General features: G+C 40.7%; 1 protein-coding gene across 2 annotated transcripts in view; it reads right to left on the reverse strand.

Annotated features, from left to right (window-relative positions):
* Positions 1–21,960, reverse strand: part of galnt11 (UDP-N-acetyl-alpha-D-galactosamine:polypeptide N-acetylgalactosaminyltransferase 11 (GalNAc-T11)) — a 34,156-nt gene that overhangs the window by 5,770 nt on the left and 6,426 nt on the right. For both annotated transcript variants that reach the window (XM_083546601.1, XM_083546600.1), the window contains exons 2-9: positions 17,532–17,798; positions 13,448–13,571; positions 11,945–12,111; positions 11,147–11,272; positions 7,957–8,197; positions 7,769–7,886; positions 7,478–7,630; positions 6,028–6,246 (exon numbers count right to left, since the gene is read on the reverse strand). In XM_083546601.1, coding sequence (XP_083402727.1) covers positions 6,028–6,246; positions 7,478–7,630; positions 7,769–7,886; positions 7,957–8,197; positions 11,147–11,272; positions 11,945–12,111; positions 13,448–13,571; positions 17,532–17,760 — 1,377 coding nt within the window. In that variant the 5' untranslated portion in view covers positions 17,761–17,798. The remainder of the gene's footprint in view (positions 1–6,027; positions 6,247–7,477; positions 7,631–7,768; positions 7,887–7,956; positions 8,198–11,146; positions 11,273–11,944; positions 12,112–13,447; positions 13,572–17,531; positions 17,799–21,960) is intronic.

The raw sequence follows: 21,960 nt of genomic DNA on the forward strand, positions 1-21,960 counted from the left end.
ACACGAAAACTTTTTATTCATCTGTTTATTGTGTACATGTTATATGTTCATATTGCATGTTGGAAAACTGCTGCTGTACAGTGAATTTTTAAAAGATTTTTAATCTCCATCTCAAAATAAATCCCAATGTAAGAAATAATAATCAAATCCATTAAACAGAAAACTGAGGAGAAAATATACAGAAAATAAATGAATATAATGATTCAAGTTTCAGTATTTAGATACGGAAATTAATGTCCCTCTATTACTCTACATCCATAAAGAAAGAGAGAGAGAGAGAGAGAGACAGAAAGAAAGAGAGAGAGACAAAGAGAAAGAAAAAGAAAGAGAGAGAGAAAGAGAAGAAAGAAAGAAAGAGAGAAAGAAAGAGAGAGAAAGAGACAGAATGAAAGAAAGAAAGAGAGAGAGAGAGAGAGAGAGAAGAAAGAAAGAAAGAAAGAGGGAGAAAGAAAGAGAGAGACAGAAAGAAAGAAAGAGAGAGAGAGAAAGAAAGAGAGAGAAAGAAAGAAAGAATGAAAGAAAGATGATAAATGCTTGTACTTGCTGATATTTCAGGACACTTGAATGATACTTGATCTATTTTAAATATAAATAAATAAGCAGTAGTGCAGCATTAAAAACACTAAAATACAAAAATCTGTTTATATTTATAAAGAAATTGAAAAATAAATGTTTAACATTTTATTAGCAATAAATAATGAAATGATTTATTCTTAAATAGTGTTTAAAATAAAATAACTCTTTCTGAGAGAAGTGTCATGTCCTGTCACAGTGTGCAATAAAACATTTATTTACATTTCAGTATGAAGTGAAATTGAATTGGTTTATGAGTTTTTAAAAAAAACAAGGTTTCTTATGTAAAGATTACAAACAACTTCAAGTTCTGTTTTCTGTCTCACAAGCAGTCAACCTCATTAAATACTAGAAATCTAACAAAAGACTAATATCAGGCTGAACATAGAAATCAAAGGACTGATATCAAACTGAAGACATATGAAAAAGATACCAGACACACTTTATTGACAAAAGTATTGGGTCACCTGATCTTTCCTGCTATATGTGGTTCTTCTCCAAACTATTACCACAAACCTGAAGGCACACGATTATATCAGACGTCTTTAGTTAAAGATTTATAATAAACTTTTGCATTTCCTTGAACTTGAACCCAAACCTGCTCCAGCATGGCGATGCCCCAGTGCAAAAAAGTGAGCTCCTTGAAGATCTGGTTTACATGGTTTGGAGAGGAAGATCCTGCTGCTATAGAGCTCTGTTCTCATCCCTACTGAACACCTTTAGGATGAATGTGAACGCTGACTGCACCCCAGGTCTCCTCACCTACATCAGTACCTGCCTTTCATAACACCCTTGTGTCTGATGAACACAAATATCCATAAAAAAACTATAGAACACTAGTGGAACATCTCCCCATAAGAGTGAAATGAATTATAAGAGCAAATTGAGACTAAATAAGGAATGCAATGCTGAAAATCACATACCGTACACATGACTAAGTGTCCCAATACTTTTGCCAATATAGTGCATCAGATTTAAGCCAGTTATCAAGCGTAAGGAGTGATATCAGATTGAAGACAGGAATCATACAAAAGACAGACATCACAGTCTGTAGACAGATAGACAAAAAAAAACATTAAACAGAAGACAGCTTCCAGACAGAAAGAAGAAGAGAGCAATCAGACACAGGACTGATAAGACTAAAGACATGTGAGACAGATACCAGACAGAAGAGATATCAGTGAGAAGGAAGACAGATACCAGACAGAAGAAAGACTGATATCAGCGAGAAGAAAGACAGATACCAGACAGATACCAGATACCAAAACAGAAGAGAGATATCAGTGAGAAGGAAGACTGATACCAGACAGAAGAAAGACTGATACCAGACAGTAGAAAGACTGATACCAGACAGAAGAGAGATATCAGTGAGAAGAAAGACAGATACCAGACAAAAAAGAGATATCAGCAAAAAGACAGACAGATACCAGACAGAAGAGATACCAGACAGAAGAAAGACAGATACCAGACAGAAGGAAGACTGATACCAGACAGAAGAAAGACTGATACCAGACAGAAGAAAGACTGATACCAGACAGAAGAAAGACTGATACCAGACAGAAGAAAGACTGATACCAGACAGAAGAAAGACTGATACCAGCAAGAAGAAAGACTGATATCAGCAAGAAGAAAGACTGATATCAGCAAGAAGAAAGACTGATACCAGACAGATACCAGATACCAAAACAGAAAAGAGATATCAGTGAGAAGGAAGACTGATACCAGACAGAAGAAAGACTGATACCAGACAGAAGAGATCAGTGAGAAGAAAGACAGATACCAGACAGAAGAGAAATCAGTGAGAAGACAGACAGATACCAGACAGAAGAGATCAGTGAGAAGGAAGACAGATACCAGACAGAAGGAAGACAGATACCAGACAGAAGAACGACTGATACCAGACAGAAGAACGACTGATACCAGACAGAAGAACGACTGATACCAGACAGAAGAACGACTGATACCAGAAAGAAGAACGACTGATACCAGAAAGAAGAACGACTGATACCAGAAAGAAGAACGACTGATACCAGAAAGAAGAACGACTGATACCAGAAAGAAGAACGACTGATACCAGAAAGAAGAACGACTGATACCAGACAGAAGAGAGATATCAGTGAAAAGAAAGACAGATACCAGACAGAAGAGATATCAGTGAGAAAAAAGACAGATACCAGAAAGAAGAAAGACTGATACCAGAAAGAAAAGCGATATCAGTCTTTTGTCTGATACATCTTTGTACTGTCTCCTGTCTGATATATTAGAGAGAAGACAAACAGATATTAAACCACAGGTGAAAATCAGACAGAAGAGATATCAGTGAGAAGACACGGAAAAAAATACATAGACAGACTTTTTCTGTATAAAACTGCTTTGAAACAACGTCTGGTAAAAGTGCAAGAAAAATCAGACAAATCAAATCAGACAAAAGATCGATATCTGACAGAAATGTACATCAGACCGATTAGCTTTGTCTAAACAATTTTGGTTTTGTGAAACAGACTTAAGGATGCTGTAGGACATGGAGCGTCCATCTACACATGGACATCATTGAGAATAGGACCTTCATAATCACGTTCCTCCTCAGACTCGGGTAGGAGACGTGTCGTTTGTAATGCACACAGTGCTCCTGGGACAGACTCCAGGTGGACCCTGACTCTGAATGAATGATTATACAGAAACATGGTCACCGAGCCAAATGATACCTCGTGAGGTGAGTGGATGATTATTTCAACATGTCCGCTGCACAATGCTAAACCAGTGGATGAAGATGGAGTCCATGGAGATGATCAGTGATCTGGTTAATCTGCACCAGACATGCTTCACCTTTCCAGTAAATGATTAAACTGTGTGTGTTTGAGAGCTCCCACAACCTCAAAGCTCTAGGTTAGGTCGATGAATTGTGAGGCAAATTCCTCGAATTGACCCCGACTGCGTTTTCAGTGGCGTTTGTGGTGGCCGCTCGTTAACCTGATAAGCCTTTACAAGTAGCGGAAGAGTAATGCGCTGGATTAACGTCCATTATGTCTTAATTAAGCCCAAATCTAAAACCGTCTCCCTCCTGCTGATGTACACAGTGGAAAAATACAGGTCAGTCCCCACGAATCAGCGTTCCTGCAGCACAGAGCAGAGACACGCTCGACCACACTGCCCCCTGCTGGACTGGTCCACCAACTGCACTTCAACTGATCTCATGGCCTCTGATGGAGGACAAACGCATGGATCGTCAATAGATAAAATGTGTAGTGCATTTAAAGATATGATAATACATTATTGAACCTCACCCAATTTTTCATAGTTCTCCACTGATCCCTCCACTCTATGACTGCTCCACCGATCCCTCCCTCTCCAACCGCCGATCCAGATCCCTCCCTCTTCAAACATTGATCCCTCCATCTTCTACCATTGATCCCTCCATCATTTACCACTGCTCCACCGATCCCTCCATCATGGTATAAGGGAACAATCTGTTCTGACACGTAAGAAATAAAACTTCCCCTGGAAGTCTGAACAGCTGAGTCACTAGCATTCTTCACATGACCACCACTTCCTAAAATACTCTAATTAGAATAGGCATAAAAAAACACTACTTATTTTCCCTCCACAACAGTGTTTAGACTGATGGCATACTTCAAAATGATAACCTATCATCCAAAAATTACAAATGACAATGAAATGCAACCATTTATCACTCGTTTTTTTTCCCTTTCTTTCAAAATCGGCACTAATTTCCTATAATTTTAATTCTCAATTGGTGTACATCATCTGATACACATGGGTGGTGTGTAATGCTCTCAGAGGAAATCTCTATCTGCTTTCTTCCACATACATGAGATTACGGACACCCATGATTGGCTAGCGCGAGCGAGCAAGAGGGAGAAAGAGACCCTCCCACTCAGACCACCTTTAGACAAGCGACCCTGCACTAGAACTCATCAGACTTCTGTTTCTGAATGGGATGTGAGGAGAAGGCAGGCGTAGTTCATGGCACAGGCATTTTCTTCATGGAGCTCTTTTTAAACAGCCCATGTACAGTACACACTGATCAGAAGAGTTAAGAGAAATAAAAAAAAAAATAAAATAAAATAAATAAATAATAATAATAATAAAAAAAAAAGTCTGATATTTTCATGAGCTTGTGTCTGGTAGGACACTTTTAAGCTCATGAAATTGGATAAACCACAGCAGGAAGTCCTTTCCAGCTGGAGATCCCTGGTTTAGGTTATTGCAGTATGTTTACAACATTCTCATTTCTATTGCTTTTGACAATAAAAAAATAAATAAATAGCAAAAATACCATAAGAGATTACATAAGAGAAGAGTTTCTTTTTATGCAGTTATAAACTTGTTTGATGGTGTGAAAAATGGGAACGTCATAGTAGTCATAAGATTAGATCCTCTACATTTAATGTCACTATAGTGGTAAATTATCGTATTTTCTTATTTAACATCTGAAAGAACAATGGGGAAGAAAAGGCCGGGAATATTTTCTCGCCCAAAAGTTTAAACCAGGGGTCCTTCAAACGTTTTTCTGTGAGTGCCACACAATATATCCTCCTTAAATTGGGGTGTGTGTGTGTGTGTGTGTGTGTGTGTGTGTGTGTGTGGGGGGGGGGGGGGTGGGGTGGGGGCGGCTGTACTTATTACGCCTTCTAATGCATGATTAGTCTATTATTTTGTCATTATTAGTCTATATTATTACAAATTTTATTTATCATATATATTATTTTCAAGAAATAGATATTGTTTATTAAAAAAGCATCATTACTAACATTAATGAATTTTTTTTTCATATTTCTTGCTATTGAAATCCAAACATTTACCTTCTTATGCATATGCATGTGGTTGATGGGTGAATCTTACAAATAATTAGCCTTCATTCATAACTAGAGGTCGTCTGATAGTGGATTTTACAGACATCGATAGCTTGGTTGGATCTTACTAGCCGATAACCGATTAATACTACTATAATAAATATACGGCACTTAGTTTCTGTGATTCGCCTCTAGAGGCCGCTCTCGTAATGACAGTAGACGCAACCCGGAAAAACTATCGGTGTCAACTTTCAGTGCCGATTACCCGGCAAATCCGATTAATCAGGAGACCTCCAATCGTGATTATTTATGAGGACAAAGATCAGGATGAGAAGACCACCTAGTCCAATCAACATTAGTTTGGAGGCATGGCTTTGAAGAAAAGATTGAAGGAGAGGAGATTAGAGTGTATTCTGATTTGTAGAAATGAGCTTCAGCTAAAATAATCGCAGTGTTATAGTGTAAAAGTGTATAGAAACAGAAAGAGGGACAGTTTAGAGACTGCAGAAGAAAGACAAGAGAAAAGAGAGTTAACTGCTTATTTGTAGAGTGATTATTTCTTTTCTCCAAGTGTGTGTGTGTGTGTGTGTGTGTGTGTGTGTGTGTGTGTTGTAGAGGGCAGGAGGGGTGTGTCTCTTACCCGGCCACGCTGCAGCACTTTGGGCCTTTTGACGCCACGGTTAAAGAAGACAGGAGGCTGTGGTTTGTTCTGAGGTGAGGACAGCTGCATTTCTGGGTAAACGTGATCTAGGTACCATTTAAAAGAGTGACACTGCAGGCGCTCGCGCAACGCCACGCGATCGCTAATGTCCCCATATTCACGGCTCCTGAGCTCCGGACGCAGGGCAAAGTACTGCTCCTGTTCACAAACAACACACCACACACACATACACAGTGACTTTCTTTTGGTCAGCACAAATAAGTGTCAAAGTATCATGAGCCACAATAATCAGTTACACGACATCCTACAATCTTCAACACGGCTAAAACGGAGGAGTCCACGAACGTCTTTATATCCGTGGTATAAGACGTGATCGCATTCATCCAGCAGTGTAACAACAGGTTATGTGCTAATGAGAAAACGGCATGAACAAATTTATAATTCATAAATGACTCGGTAATAATGAAAACAATTGTGTAATAAAGAATACATGTAATCTAATTTGCATAGATTATCACCAAAAATAAATAAATAAATCACACTGATTGATGGATTGATTTAAATGGAAATTGGCTTGTTAGACAGACAGACAAATGAAAACAAACAATATGGACAAAAGTATTGGGACACCTAATCGTATGTGCACAAAGCTGGAGACAGGATATCTTTGGGAATGGAATTGTCCCTTCACTTGAACGAGGAGACTTTAACCTGTCCCAGTAGCATTTGCTCCTGTGCACGAAGCCAGCTCCAGGAAGCTCTGTTTTACATGGTTTGGAGTGTTAGATCTCCTGCTATAGAGCTCAAACACTATTGGGATGAATGTGAACGCTGACTGTGCCCTCGGCCTCCTCACCTACATCAATACCAGACTTTATTAATGTGTCTAAATGAGCACATGAATCTCCAAAATATAGTAGAACATCTTACCAAAAGACTGGAGGTCATTATTAGAGGCAGACTGATAGTGGATTTTACCGATAGCTGGATTGGATCGCATTTGCCAATAACTGAGTTTTTAAAATGGAAACTGGACAAAACACACAACAGTCCAAGAAATATAGTACTGAAAAAAAAAAAATACAGTACTGAATCATGAAAATGTGATAAAAGAAATAAATATTCATGAATAAACATGATATAATCAATAAATATAATATAGCGCTCTCCGTGCAGCATGCAGTCTCGCGTGTAAAAACAAGCACGTGGCATCAGTGAGTCGCCTCTAGAGGTTGCGCTGGAAATGACAGCGGAAAGAAAGCTGGAAAAACACTCTGTATGGATTTTAGCAAATAGTTCCAGCAATCAACTATCGGTGCAGATTTATCGGCAAATCCGATAGATCGGCCGACTTTTAGTCTTTATAACTACAAAAGGATTTTTAAAAAGCACAAACTATCTTATCATAAAGTGTCCACACGACTCTCACCTTGTACTCGTCCATCCAGACGTGGGCCAGACGCAGGGAATTCCGCGCCATGGTGTCCTGGCCTCCGGGTGAGCCGTACGGGCGACGCTTACGGAAAATGTGGCCCACCCTCGAGCAGGGCATAATAAGGAGCTGACCTTCACACATCCATATCTAAAACACACACACACCCACACACACACACACACACAGGAGTAAAGGAGTGTTTAATGAAACGAGAAAAACTGGAGGATTTCGTCTCCTGATGAATGTCTGCGCATGGGCGAGTGTGTGTGTGTGTTATACGTTTACCCTGAATGAGATCTCCAGGTTCTCTCCTCCCCAGATGTCCATGCCGCTGTCGTATTGTCCGAGCTCGTTGAAATATTCTCTGTCCATTGCGAACAGCCCCCCAGCCATGGTAGGAGACCTGCATGGAGATTCATTAATGTGGTGTTGATGAAGAGCTACACGTGGTGAAGGTAGATGAAGAAACCTACCTGATCGCTCCGCTGGGGTTGTTGAGCTCCGACACAGGAACAGGGTCCCATTTAAAGTGCAGCCCCCAGTTAAAGCCTCCCCTGACGATGGGGGAGGGGCTGTAGAGCAACGTGTCGGCGCTGATGATGTCGATGACGGGACACACCACCGTGCGGCGGTTTTCTTTAATCGGGCTCAGTAGAGGCTGCAGCCACGCCTCGTTCACCTCACAGTGACTGTCCAGGAACACCAAGACCTCACCTGAACGGGGGGGGGGGGGGGGGGGGGGGAGACAGACAGATGAGAATGAGAGAGAAAAAGAGATGGATAGAGACAGAAAAGGTGTTTGAGAGAGAAAGTGACAGACAATGAAAAATAGTGAAGGACAAATATGGAGAGAGAGATATAGAGAGAGAGAGATGGACAGGGAGAGAAAAAAGAGCGACAGGGTAAAAGAGTGAGAGAGAGATAAAGAGAGAGATGGACAGGGAGAGAAAAAAGAGCAACAGGGTAAAAGAGTGAGAGAGAGATAAAGAGAGAGAGAGATGGACAGGGAGAAAAAAAAAGAGCGACAGGGTAAAAGAGTGAGAGAGAGAGATGTGGAGAGTTAAATAAAAACCTATCACGAATGCTTAATGCTCTTAACAGCGGGCGATAAAAGATTCAGTATAAGTTCATACAGAACATATAATGAATAAACAGATAAATAAATGAATAAATAAAAAGGACAATATGGTAAAACAGCTCATGTGATGTTTTTAAAGACAAAGTTCATCATTAATGACAGAACACAGTGCTGCTTCATGGCACCAGATTTTCTCAAACATCACGAGGTTGTCTGCTTTCTTGAAAAAGTGAAAGTCAAGAAGAATCCTGGACTTCATCATTGCTGTCATCACAATTTTTGCATCTTGGCTTCCTCTTTGTTCTACTTTGTTAATTTCGGCTAAAGTAGATGCCCATCTTTGCCTGGCCCACAATGAAGTTTAAAAGCTGACACACTGCTTGTCTTCTCTGTGTATATTTTACCCCCAGAATAAAAGTTTGACCTGAAAAGCATTTGTTAAAAGCGCTAAAAAGTCTGCAAAAGGGGTAAAAAGTGGTCTTAGTCTAAGAAATATTGTCTCTATTTGGAGACAGGTGACATTCATGACCTGTCTCTGGACACAGAAGTGAGATAAAAGCATTTTCAGCAAATGATTCAGTGCAGGATTTTCCATTGTATATCTCCAGTCCTTGTCGTTAATGGTGGCTTGTACAGTGTTCTTCACCATTCGTTTGCGTTCCTGGAAGCGTGATCTTACTAGTGCGCCCTGTACCTTTAACCCTAGGAGGCCTGATCGCTTTTTCTTTTTAACTGCGAGGGTCTGAATATTGTCCTGTTCTCCTGTTGGCTGTAAAAGGGATTGCCGATCCATAATTTCATGTTTAATTTCAACTCCGCAGTGTGTTGACACAGTTGTTTGGTTTGTACTTTGCCCACTTTCCATCACTGCTGTAAGGATGGGAAGATTTTCTTTTCTCTTTAAATTCATAAACACTGAAACACTGGTTGGAGCATAAACAGTGATAAAAACAATAACATGTTTCTCGGACTGGCCCAGACTTTTACCAGGCTGCCCTTTACAATCTCCTGTGTATTGTGAGAGACTGCTTGGAGAATAAAATTACTAGTGGCAGGAAAGACCAGGATGTACATAAGCATACCTTGTATCCATAAGCATACCCTATGCCGCTACTTTTTTCCCCACGCTTTGAACCTGGGCTTAAACAATGAAGCGGCTAATTTATGGATTTTTCCTGTTTTTTTTACGGTTTCACAAACTTCAAGACAAAAAACTGAACCCCATAACATTAGACCAATGAAATTGCAGAACGGGTTCAGGTGAACCAATGAAACGCTTTATATTAAATCAGATGCGCTCCCACTGAATCGGGCCGCACCACATCATAAATATGGATGATGTTCCTCTGACGTTTGACCTGCCGCTCACTCGGACTGTCTACAGGAAATGCGAATCATTCGTCACGCTGAAAACAACCGGGTATGAAAACACACTTCACCTGTGTTCTGAGCTGCACGGCATCGGGAGAAAAGATTCACCGATGGTGATTTTTAAACACACGACGATGCCAAAAGAAAAACTCTCGAGAGAAATAGTTGTGAAAGGAAGGAGGAAGACAGTAAACAATGACTTTCTTGGTAGGCTACTGTTTAGATACAAGCCGTGTAACAGACACTGTCTTTCTTTAAAGCCTGTGTAAAGTTCATTAGTTTCAGTGTAGACACCTGCGGCTTATAGACAGGTGCGGCTTATTTCTGTTCAAAATAAAAATCGTTGTCAAGTTCAGTGGGTGCGTTTAATAGTCCGGAAATTACGGTACACTTTCTCCTATACATATATATATATATATATATATATATATATATATATATATATATATATATATATATATATATATATATATATATTTTTTTTTTACATTTTAATTATTTTTTATTAATACAGTATTCTTGTTACTCACAGCAGGGTTGGAAACACTGGCCTCAGGTACAACCACATCACTTTCTGTGTCTTTTCGTCCTCTCTTTTTCCTGTTCGTTGGGGTTTTTTAAGGCGACCTGTTCTGTTTCCAGCATTACAGTGTCACTATTCTACTCAACCACTTCATCTCTATTTTGCAGATTTTCTGTGCATTAATTATTAATTATCATCAGTGTCAAGCTCTGTGTTAATGTCCTGAGCGCTGAGCTCAGCCTGCGCCAGTGCTAATGCCCAGAAGCCTGCTCCACCCGATGCCATGGTGACTCCCCCAACCTCACCGTCCTCCTGTGCAGGTAGTCCTGTACTGTCCCCCCCCCCCCCCCTCCACTTCCTGCACTGTGCGTCTGCTTTTCACACAGCACTTCCTGGAGTCAGTTGACATGTTAATCATGTAACTGAAACCATTGATTTTGAACGCTAGCCTGTGCTCCATCTCGTGATGCTTCACCATGTGCTTGATCAGGTCAGATTAACTCCTGATTGGGATCAATGTAATCGGAGAGATGAGCCTTCTACAGTATATCGGGAGAGCTTGGTTTCACGAATAATAAACACATTTGTCCATGCATATGTTGATTAAAGTATTAACAACTCATGAAGATCAATCACAATTAACTATTTAAATTAATTGACAGCCCCAGCATATCTACATCCTTACACACACCTGTAGCATGTGATGCGCCGATCATCCTCCCTCTGATCAGTCCTTCTCTCTTATTATTACGCACCAACTTCACTTTGTCTGGCAGGTGAGTCTGAATGTATGCATCCAAATCCTGCTTTAGGTCATCTACAACACACACACACCCACACCACACCCACACCACACCCACACCACACCCACACCACACCCACCACACACACCCACCACACACACCACACACCACACACACACACCACACACACACACACACACACTAATTAAATTCATCCATCCTATCGATCTCATTCATTCATACATTTATGTAATTATCTATCTATTTAATTTAATCCATCTGTCTAAACATTTCTTACTTTCACACCTAAAGATTATAGTAACTATAAAAAAAAATAACTTACAAATATTTAATTTTAATTAAGTAATTCAGTATTTATTTCATTGTATTTAAATACATTCTGTAATAAACCCTTGAACTTTGTTACAATCAGACTGTTATATAAAAGGCACAGAAACAAGCCTACTCTGTACACTCTGGTTTCTTTATCACTGCTCTATCACTGCTCTGTTATTTCTCGGTAACTGCTCTGTGACTACACTGCATTTCTATTTCAGTTACTGCTCTGTCCTTTCTTTGTGTTCGCTATGTCGTTTCTCATTCACTGCTCTGTCATTTCTCTGTAACCACTTGGTAATTTCTGTCACTACTCAGCCATTTCTCTACATCTCTGTAACTGCTCCCCCGGTCATGCTGTGCTTCTGTGAACATGGGCGTGTTTGTTCAGTAGAGGTTAAGAGGCTTGCCCAGCTCGCTGTTATCGTCCACCAGAATGATCTCGTGCAGGAGGTAACTAGGAGTTCGGTCCAGGACGCTGTGGACGGTCCTAAGCAGGGCAGAGAAGGCCTCGTTAAAGAAGCAGATCACCACGCTGGCCGTCTGTAACGCCAATGGATACGTCTTAACCTTACACCTGCGGGTTAAAACAAGAACGTCATTACTAATTAATAAACGAGCGCAGGGACTCAGTCACAGACAGAGAGAGAAAGAGTGAGACAGATGGAGAGAAAGAGTGTGAGACAGATGGAGAGAAAGAGTGTGAGACAGGTGAAGAGAAAATGTGTGAGACAGGTGAAGAGAAAATGTGTGAGACAGGTGAAGAGAAAATGTGTGAGACAGGTGAAGAGAAAATGTGTGAGACAGGTGAAGAGAAAATGTGTGAGACAGGTGAAGAGAAAATGTGTGAGACAGGTGAAGAGAAAATGTGTGAGACAGGTGAAGAGAAAATGTGTGAGACAGGTGAAGAGAAAATGTGTGAGACAGGTGAAGAGAAAATGTGTGAGACAGACAGGGAGAAAAAGAGCAGCAGACACACCGCGAGAAAAGAGTGAGACTAAGAGAGAAAGAGTGAGGCAGATGGAGAGAAAAAGAGTGAGACAAATGGAGAGAAAGTGTGATACAGACAGGGAGAAAAAGAGTGAGACATATGGAGAGAAAAAGTGTGAGACAGATGGAGAGAAAAAGAGACATCCACGTCAGATTCCTAATGTGTTTGTAAAATAAAGTGTGCGGGGAAAAAAGTTAACTAGTGCAGCTTTTATTCTACAGAGCGAAAAAAATACGATAATCAGAACAGTGTGTGAACAGATTTCTGGTTCAGTATCTAAAAAGTCCAGCGTTTTACCCGGATCTTCCTCACACTGTTAATCCTGGACATGCTGAGCAGATCTATAAGCAGTGCACAATGGGGCTGACACCATAATCCTTCAGTTGTTGGTGGAAGATCTGCATGATGAGGGGCAGCTGTAATCTAGAAGACTTTGCCAAGACATTCGCAGTGCGTGTGCTGTTGTTGCTTCCCGTTGCCTCGGTGTTCTGGAGGAGTTTAGTTCACAGCTCACGGATGTCCTCAGAATGTTCCAGATTGGTCAGGCATCGGGTGTAAATGACGCATTGGATTATAACTCATGACCTTTCCAACATCAGAAGTCCAACAGCTTAACCTCTAAACCACCTTCATTTACTATAATGTCTATGAAGGGTAGCAAATGCAAAATGGGGGACGTGGTGTCTCAGTGATTAAGGCTCTGGGTTACTGATCGGAAGGTCAGTACCCCCACCCAGACACCACTAACTCTGTGCTGAACTTTTCTCAGGGTTTCAGTCAGCAAAACTTACTCATGTATATGACACTACACTTAAGTAATGATCACAAATGGTTTCACACACACACACACACACACACACACACACACACACACACACACACACACACACACACACACACACACACACACACACACACCTACTTTTCATTCCTGGTATCAGGCAGGTCTCGGTGGTACCCAATCCTGTTGCTGATGAGGATGTTGAAGGCGTGTCTGTGGTATCCCGTATCCCTCACTTGCTGGTCCTTCTCATTGTAAATCATTCCTGCAGAGAAACAGCACTCGTCACAAATACACACAACTAAACATAGTGTGTGTGTGTATGTGTGTGTGTGTGTGTGTGTATGTGTGTATATAAAGTGAAGAGAGTTAAATCCAGCTGTTCACCACACCTTACAAAAAAAAAAAAAATTACACACAAATGTATAAAATAAAATACATTGACATACTTTCAAAAGATCCAACAACAATTACACAGATATTTAGAACCTGTTAAAAAAGTTAATATACTTCAAATATTCACAAAATATCTTGGAAGATAATACCTTATTGACATAATAGCGCAAACCCTTTACAACATAGCGCAAACCCTTTACAACATAGCGCAAACCCTTTACAACATAGCGCAAACCCTTTACAACATAGCGCAAACCTTTACAACATAGCGCAAACCTTTACAACATAGCGCAAACCTTTACAACATAGCGCAAACCTTTACAACATAGCGCAAACCTTTACAACATAGCGCAAACCTTTACAACATAGCGCAAACCTTTACAACATAGCGCAAACCTTTACAACATAGCGCAAACCTTTACAACATAGCGCAAACCTTTACAACATAGCGCAAACCTTTACAACATAGCGCAAACCTTTACAACATAGCGCAAACCTTTACAACATAGCGCAAACCTTTACAACATAGCGCAAACCTTTACAACCTTACAACATAGCGCAAACCTTTACAACCTTACAACATAGCGCAAACCTTTACAACCTTACAACATAGCGCAAACCTTTACAACCTTACAACATAGCGCAAACCTTTACAACCTTACAACATAGCGCAAACCTTTACAACCTTACAACATAGCGCAAACCTTTACAACATAGCGCAAACCTTTACAACATAGCGCAAACCTTTACAACCTTACAACATAGCGCAAACCTTTACAACCTTACAACATAGCGCAAACCCTTTACAACCTTACAACATAGCGCAAACCTTTACAACATAGCGCAAACCTTTACAACATAGCGCAAACCTTTACAACATAGCGCAAACCTTTACAACATAGCGCAAACCTTTACAACATAGCGCAAACCTTTACAACATAGCGCAAACCCTTTACAACATAGCGCAAACCCTTTACAACATAGCGCAAACCTTTACAACATAGCGCAAACCTTTACAACATAGCGCAAACCTTTACAACATAGCGCAAACCTTTACAACATAGCGCAAACCTTTACAACCTTACAACATAGCGCAAACCCTTTACAACATAGCGCAAACCTTTACAACATAGCGCAAACCTTTACAACATAGCGCAAACCCTTTACAACATAGCGCAAACCCTTTACAACATAGCGCAAACCCTTTACAACATAGCGCAAACCCTTTACAACATAGCGCAAACCCTTTACAACATAGCGCAAACCCTTTACAACATAGCGCAAACCCTTTACAACATAGCGCAAACCCTTTACAACATAGCGCAAACCCTTTACAACATAGCGCAAACCCTTTACAACATAGCGCAAACCCTTTACAACATAGCGCAAACCCTTTACAACATAGCGCAAACCCTTTACAACATAGCGCAAACCCTTTACAACATAGCGCAAACCCTTTACAACATAGCGCAAACCCTTTACAACATAGCGCAAACCCTTTACAACATAGCGCAAACCCTTACAACATAGCGCAAACCTTTACAACATAGCGCAAACCTTTACAACATAGCGCAAACCTTTACAACATAGCGCAAACCTTTACAACATAGCGCAAACCTTTACAACATAGCGCAAACCTTTACAACATAGCGCAAACCTTTACAACATGGCGCAAACCTTTACAACATGGCGCAAACCTTTACAACATGGCGCAAACCTTTACAACCTTTACAACATAGCGCAAACCTTTACAACCTTACAACATAGCGCAAACCTTTACAACCTTACAACATAGCGCAAACCTTTACAACATAGCGCAAACCTTTACAACATAGCGCAAACCTTTACAACATGGCGCAAACCTTTACAACATGGCGCAAACCTTTACAACATGGCGCAAACCTTTACAACATGGCGCAAACCTTTACAACCTTTACAACATAGCGCAAACCTTTACAACATAGCGCAAACCTTTACAACATAGCGCAAACCTTTACAACATGGCGCAAACCTTTACAACATGGCGCAAACCTTTACAACATGGCGCAAACCTTTACAACCTTTACAACATAGCGCAAACCTTTACAACCTTACAACATAGCGCAAACCTTTACAACCTTACAACATAGCGCAAACCTTTACAACATAGCGCAAACCTTTACAACATGGCGCAAACCTTTACAACATGGCGCAAACCTTTACAACATGGCGCAAACCTTTACAACATGGCGCAAACCTTTACAACATGGCGCAAACCTTTACAACCTTTACAACATAGCGCAAACCTTTACAACATAGCGCAAACCTTTACAACATAGCGCAAACCTTTACAACATGGCGCAAACCTTTACAACATGGCGCAAACCTTTACAACATGGCGCAAACCTTTACAACCTTTACAACATAGCGCAAACCTTTACAACCTTACAACATAGCGCAAACCTTTACAACCTTACAACATAGCGCAAACCTTTACAACATAGCGCAAACCTTTACAACCTTACAACATAGCGCAAACCTTTACAACCTTACAACATAGCGCAAACCTTTACAACATAGCGCAAACCTTTACAACATAGCGCAAACCTTTACAACATAGCGCAAACCTTTACAACATAGCGCAAACCTTTACAACATAGCGCAAACCTTTACAACCTTTACAACATAGCGCAAACCTTTACAACATAGCGCAAACCTTTACAACATGGCGCAAACCTTTACAACATGGCGCAAACCTTTACAACATGGCGCAAACCTTTACAACATGGCGCAAACCTTTACAACCTTTACAACATAGCGCAAACCTTTACAACCTTACAACATAGCGCAAACCTTTACAACCTTACAACATAGCGCAAACCTTTACAACATAGCGCAAACCTTTACAACATGGCGCAAACCTTTACAACATGGCGCAAACCTTTACAACCTTTACAACATAGCGCAAACCTTTACAACCTTTACAACATAGCGCAAACCTTTACAACATAGCGCAAACCTTTACAACATAGCGCAAACCTTTACAACATAGCGCAAACCTTTACAACATAGCGCAAACCTTTACAACATAGCGCAAACCTTTACAACATAGCGCAAACCTTTACAACCTTACAACATAGCGCAAACCTTTACAACCTTACAACATAGCGCAAACCTTTACAACCTTACAACATAGCGCAAACCTTTACAACCTTACAACATAGCGCAAACCTTTACAACCTTACAACATAGCGCAAACCTTTACAACCTTACAACATAGCGCAAACCTTTACAACCTTACAACATAGCGCAAACCTTTACAACCTTACAACATAGCGCAAACCTTTACAACCTTACAACATAGCGCAAACCTTTACAACCTTACAACATAGCGCAAACCTTTACAACCTTACAACATAGCGCAAACCTTTACAACCTTACAACATGGCGCAAACCCTTAAAACCTTACAACATAGCGCAAACCCTTACAACATAGCGCAAACCCTTACAACATAGCGCAAACCCTTACAACATAGCGCAAACCCTTACAACATAGCGCAAACCCTTTACAACCTTTACAACATACCACAAAACTGTACAACTTCATAGCATAACTTTACAAACTTACAATAGACTACATTTTACAACATTACAATATACTACAAACTTCAAAACTTTGCAACCACTACTAACATTACACTGTTTTGGTTCCTATAAGTGCATTACACACACTGTTATATGCTTTTTTATTAATAGTTGTGCCATTAATGATAAATATGTATAGCATATAAGAGGGTGTGTGTGTGTGTGTGTGTGTGTGTGTGTGTGTGTGTGTGTGACTCAGACTGACCCATCTCGGGGGAGATGTCACCACGGCCATGCCCGTGCGCCCTGTTGGGCGGGGCGGGGCGGCGGGTGAAGCGGGGCTGGAAGCGGTGTTGCACCCCCTTGATGGGCACATGGCTGGAGGACAGGCGGCTCTCCTGACTCAGGCTGAAGTAAAGGAAAAGTAGGACGGACCACGTCAGTGACGTGAAGAGGCAGCCATAGCAGAAGAAGCGGAGAGTGACACTGCCCATGGTAGAGCTAGCATCATCGGTATCCCGTCCTCACATGCCTGGAACACACACACGTACACACACACGTACACACACACACGTACACACACACGTACACACACACGTACACACACACGTACACACACACGTACACACACACACGTATTATCTCATATCAAGCTTAAGGTTTTTAAGTCACACATTTTTTTTCATTTCAGTCAGTATTGTCCATCCTCATGTTCAGATTAAACATGCAGAATAATGAGCGTCTCTGGTCACACGGCTAATGCACAGATTCAAAGCCCTCTCATAGACGAACTTTACCCTCTGCTGCAATGGGCTCCGTTTGCTTTCTGCGCACACACACACACACACACACACACACACACACACACACACACACACACACACACACACACACACACACACACACACACACACACACACACACACACACACACACACACACACACAGGGCAGTGAAGCATAACATCTGTTATTACTTGAAACATGAAGGCACAAACACAATAACACAGAAAGTAGAGGTCTACCGATACTTGCCAATAACCGACTGATCAACCAATAGTTTTTAAAATAGATACTAGATTGAGAGAAAAAAAACAAAACTAAACTAAAATACACTATTAAAATAGTACTGAACTTTATTACCAGAAAAAAAAATAATCCTACTGAATCCGGAAAATGTGCTACAATAATTAAATATAAATTTATTATAATTATAATAAATAAATATTGAGAAAAATAAAAGAAATGCATTTAAACTGAAACAAAAAGTAACACTTCAAATAAACAAGTGTCATCAGTGCCTCGCCCTCTAAAAGCCGCACTTGTACTGTTCAACGCAACCAGGAAAAACTATCGGTGCCGATTAATCTGCAAAACCGACGAATCGGTTGACCTCTGCTAGAAAGACAAACAGATCCAGGCAGACATAAAGATGTACCTAAATAGATACAAACACATGGGCAGACAGGTAGATTACTATAAGCATTACTATATCCATCTACCGCAGAACTCACGAGACACTCGATCAGCTAATCATCAAACATACACGAGCTGCAGCAGGTCTATTACCACCATGCAGAACTTATGAGACATCTGATCAGCTAATCAAACATACATGAGCTGCAAACCTAAAAGATGTCCAGAGATGCCTGCTTAGCTAATCAACAAACATGCAGAAGCTGCAACGGGTTCATCTTCACCACCAAGGACAACTCTAGTACCACGATAACAATAGAGAGACTAAAAAAGTGGAGAAACAGAGAGATTGGAAGAGCCAGGGTAATAGAGAGACCAGAGAACTAGAGAGACCTCAGCTGCAGCTGGTCCATCACCACCACGCAGAACTCGGACACCTGATCGGCAAATCATCAAACATACATGAGCTGCAACGGGTCCATCGCTATCATGGAGAGACACCGGAGAAACAAAAGAAACGGAGAGACTGGAGAAGAAGGAGAGACCAGAAAGGCCAAGAGACAGAAAAGGTTGAGAAGCAAAGAGCCTGAGACAGAGAAACTGTTCTAATCTAACTGTTTACAAGGTGGCGCTATACAACCGTTGCTCCATCACTATAAAAAAATGAAAGGAAGAAAAGAAGAAAGAGCGTGCTAAATAAACCCACATGTAAACTGCACTCGGGTTCAGTTTCCACAAATGGAATTTAATCCCACTTCAGAAAGAAAAAAGGATTTTTTTTTCCCAGTAAAAAACAAAAACAAATTAATGTGCTTTTCTGACCAACTGTCACATACACCACAAGCGAGGATTAGACTTTTGGGTTTCATAATAAAGTCGAGTAACTCAAGTAATTTGTACAAAAAAAACCCCCCAAAATATAAGGAAATTATTTTTCTAAAAAAATAACTCAAAATATTATTATCAAAATAACTGGCAACAAAAGTGAGTACACCCTCAGTGATAGCAGCTGTACTTCATTAAACCATGCCCATTCCTACACAATCATACACACCCATACACAATCATACACACCTCTACACAATCCTACACACCCCTACACACCCATACACACCTCTACACACCCATACACACCCATACACAATCATACACACCCATACACAATCATACACACCCATACACACCCATACAAACCCATACACAATCATACACACCCATACACAATCATACACACCTCTACACACCCATACACACCTCGACACACACACACACACAATCATATACACAATCATATACACCCATACACACCTCTACACACCCATACACAATCATATACACCCATACACAATCATATACACCCATACACACCTCTACACACCCATACACAATCATATACACCCATATACACAATCATATACACCCATACACAATCATACACACCTCTACACACCTCGACACACCTCGACACACCTCGACACACCTCGACACACACACACACAATCATATACACCCATACACAATCATATACACCCATACACAATCATATACACCCATACACAATCATATACACCCATACACAATCATATACACCCATACACAATCATATACACCCATACACACCTCTACACACCCATACACACCTCTACACACCCATACACAATCATATACACAATCATATACACCCATATACACAATCATATACACAATCATATACACCTCTACACAATCATATACACCTCTACACAATCATATACACCTCTACACAATCATATACACCCATACACACCTCTACACACCCATACACACCTCTACACACCCATACACACCCATACACAATCATACACACCCATACACAATCATACACACCCCTACACAATCATACACACCCCTACACAATCATACACACCCCTACACAATCATACACACCCCTACACAATCATACACACCCCTACCCAATCATACACACCCCTACCCAATCATACACACCCCTACCCAATCATACACACCCCTACCCAATCATACACCTCTACACATTCCTACACAATCATACACACCCCTACCCAATCATACACAATCATACACACCCATACACAATCATACACACCCATACACATTCCTACACACCTCTACACAATCATACACACCTCTACACAATCATACACAATCATACACACCCATACCCAATCATACACACCCATACCCAATCATACACCTCTACACATTCCTACACAATCATATACACCCATACACAATCATATACACCCATACACAATCATATACACCCATACACAATCATACACACCTCTACACAATCATACACACCCATACACATTCCTACACACCTCTACACAATCATACACACCTCTACACAATCATACACACCTCTACACAATCATACACAATCATACACACCCCTACACAATCATACACACCCCTACACAATCATACACACCCCTACACAATCATACACACCTCTACACAATCATACACACCCATACACATTCCTACACACCTCTACACAATCATACACAATCATACACACCCCTACACATTTCTACACACCCCTACACAATCATACACACCCCTACACAATCATACACACCCCTACACAATCATACACACCCCTACACAATCATACACACCTCTACACAATCATACACAATCATACACACCCATACACAATCATACACACCTCTACACAATCATACACACCTCTACACAATCATACACACCCATACACATTCCTACACACCTCTACACAATCATACACAATCATACACACCCCTACACATTTCTACACACCCCTACACAATCATACACACCCCTACACAATCATACACACCCCTACACAATCATACACACCCATACACAATCATACACAATCATACACACCTCTACACAATCATATACACCTCTACACAATCATATACACCCATACACAATCATATACACCCATACACACCTCTACACACCCATACACACCTCTACACACCCATACACAATCATATACACAATCATATACACCCATATACACAATCATATACACCCATATACACCTCTACACAATCATATACACCTCTACACAATCATACACACCTCTACACACCCATACACACCTCTACACACCCATACACACCCATACACACCCATACACACCCATACACAATCATACACAATCATACACACCCATACACAATCATACACACCCCTACACAATCATACACACCCCTACACAATCATACACACCCCTACACAATCATACACACCCCTACACAATCA

Source organism: Silurus aristotelis, assembly GCF_946808225.1.
Source record: "Silurus aristotelis genome assembly, chromosome: 1".
In the NCBI taxonomy this organism is placed as follows: domain Eukaryota; kingdom Metazoa; phylum Chordata; class Actinopteri; order Siluriformes; family Siluridae; genus Silurus; species Silurus aristotelis.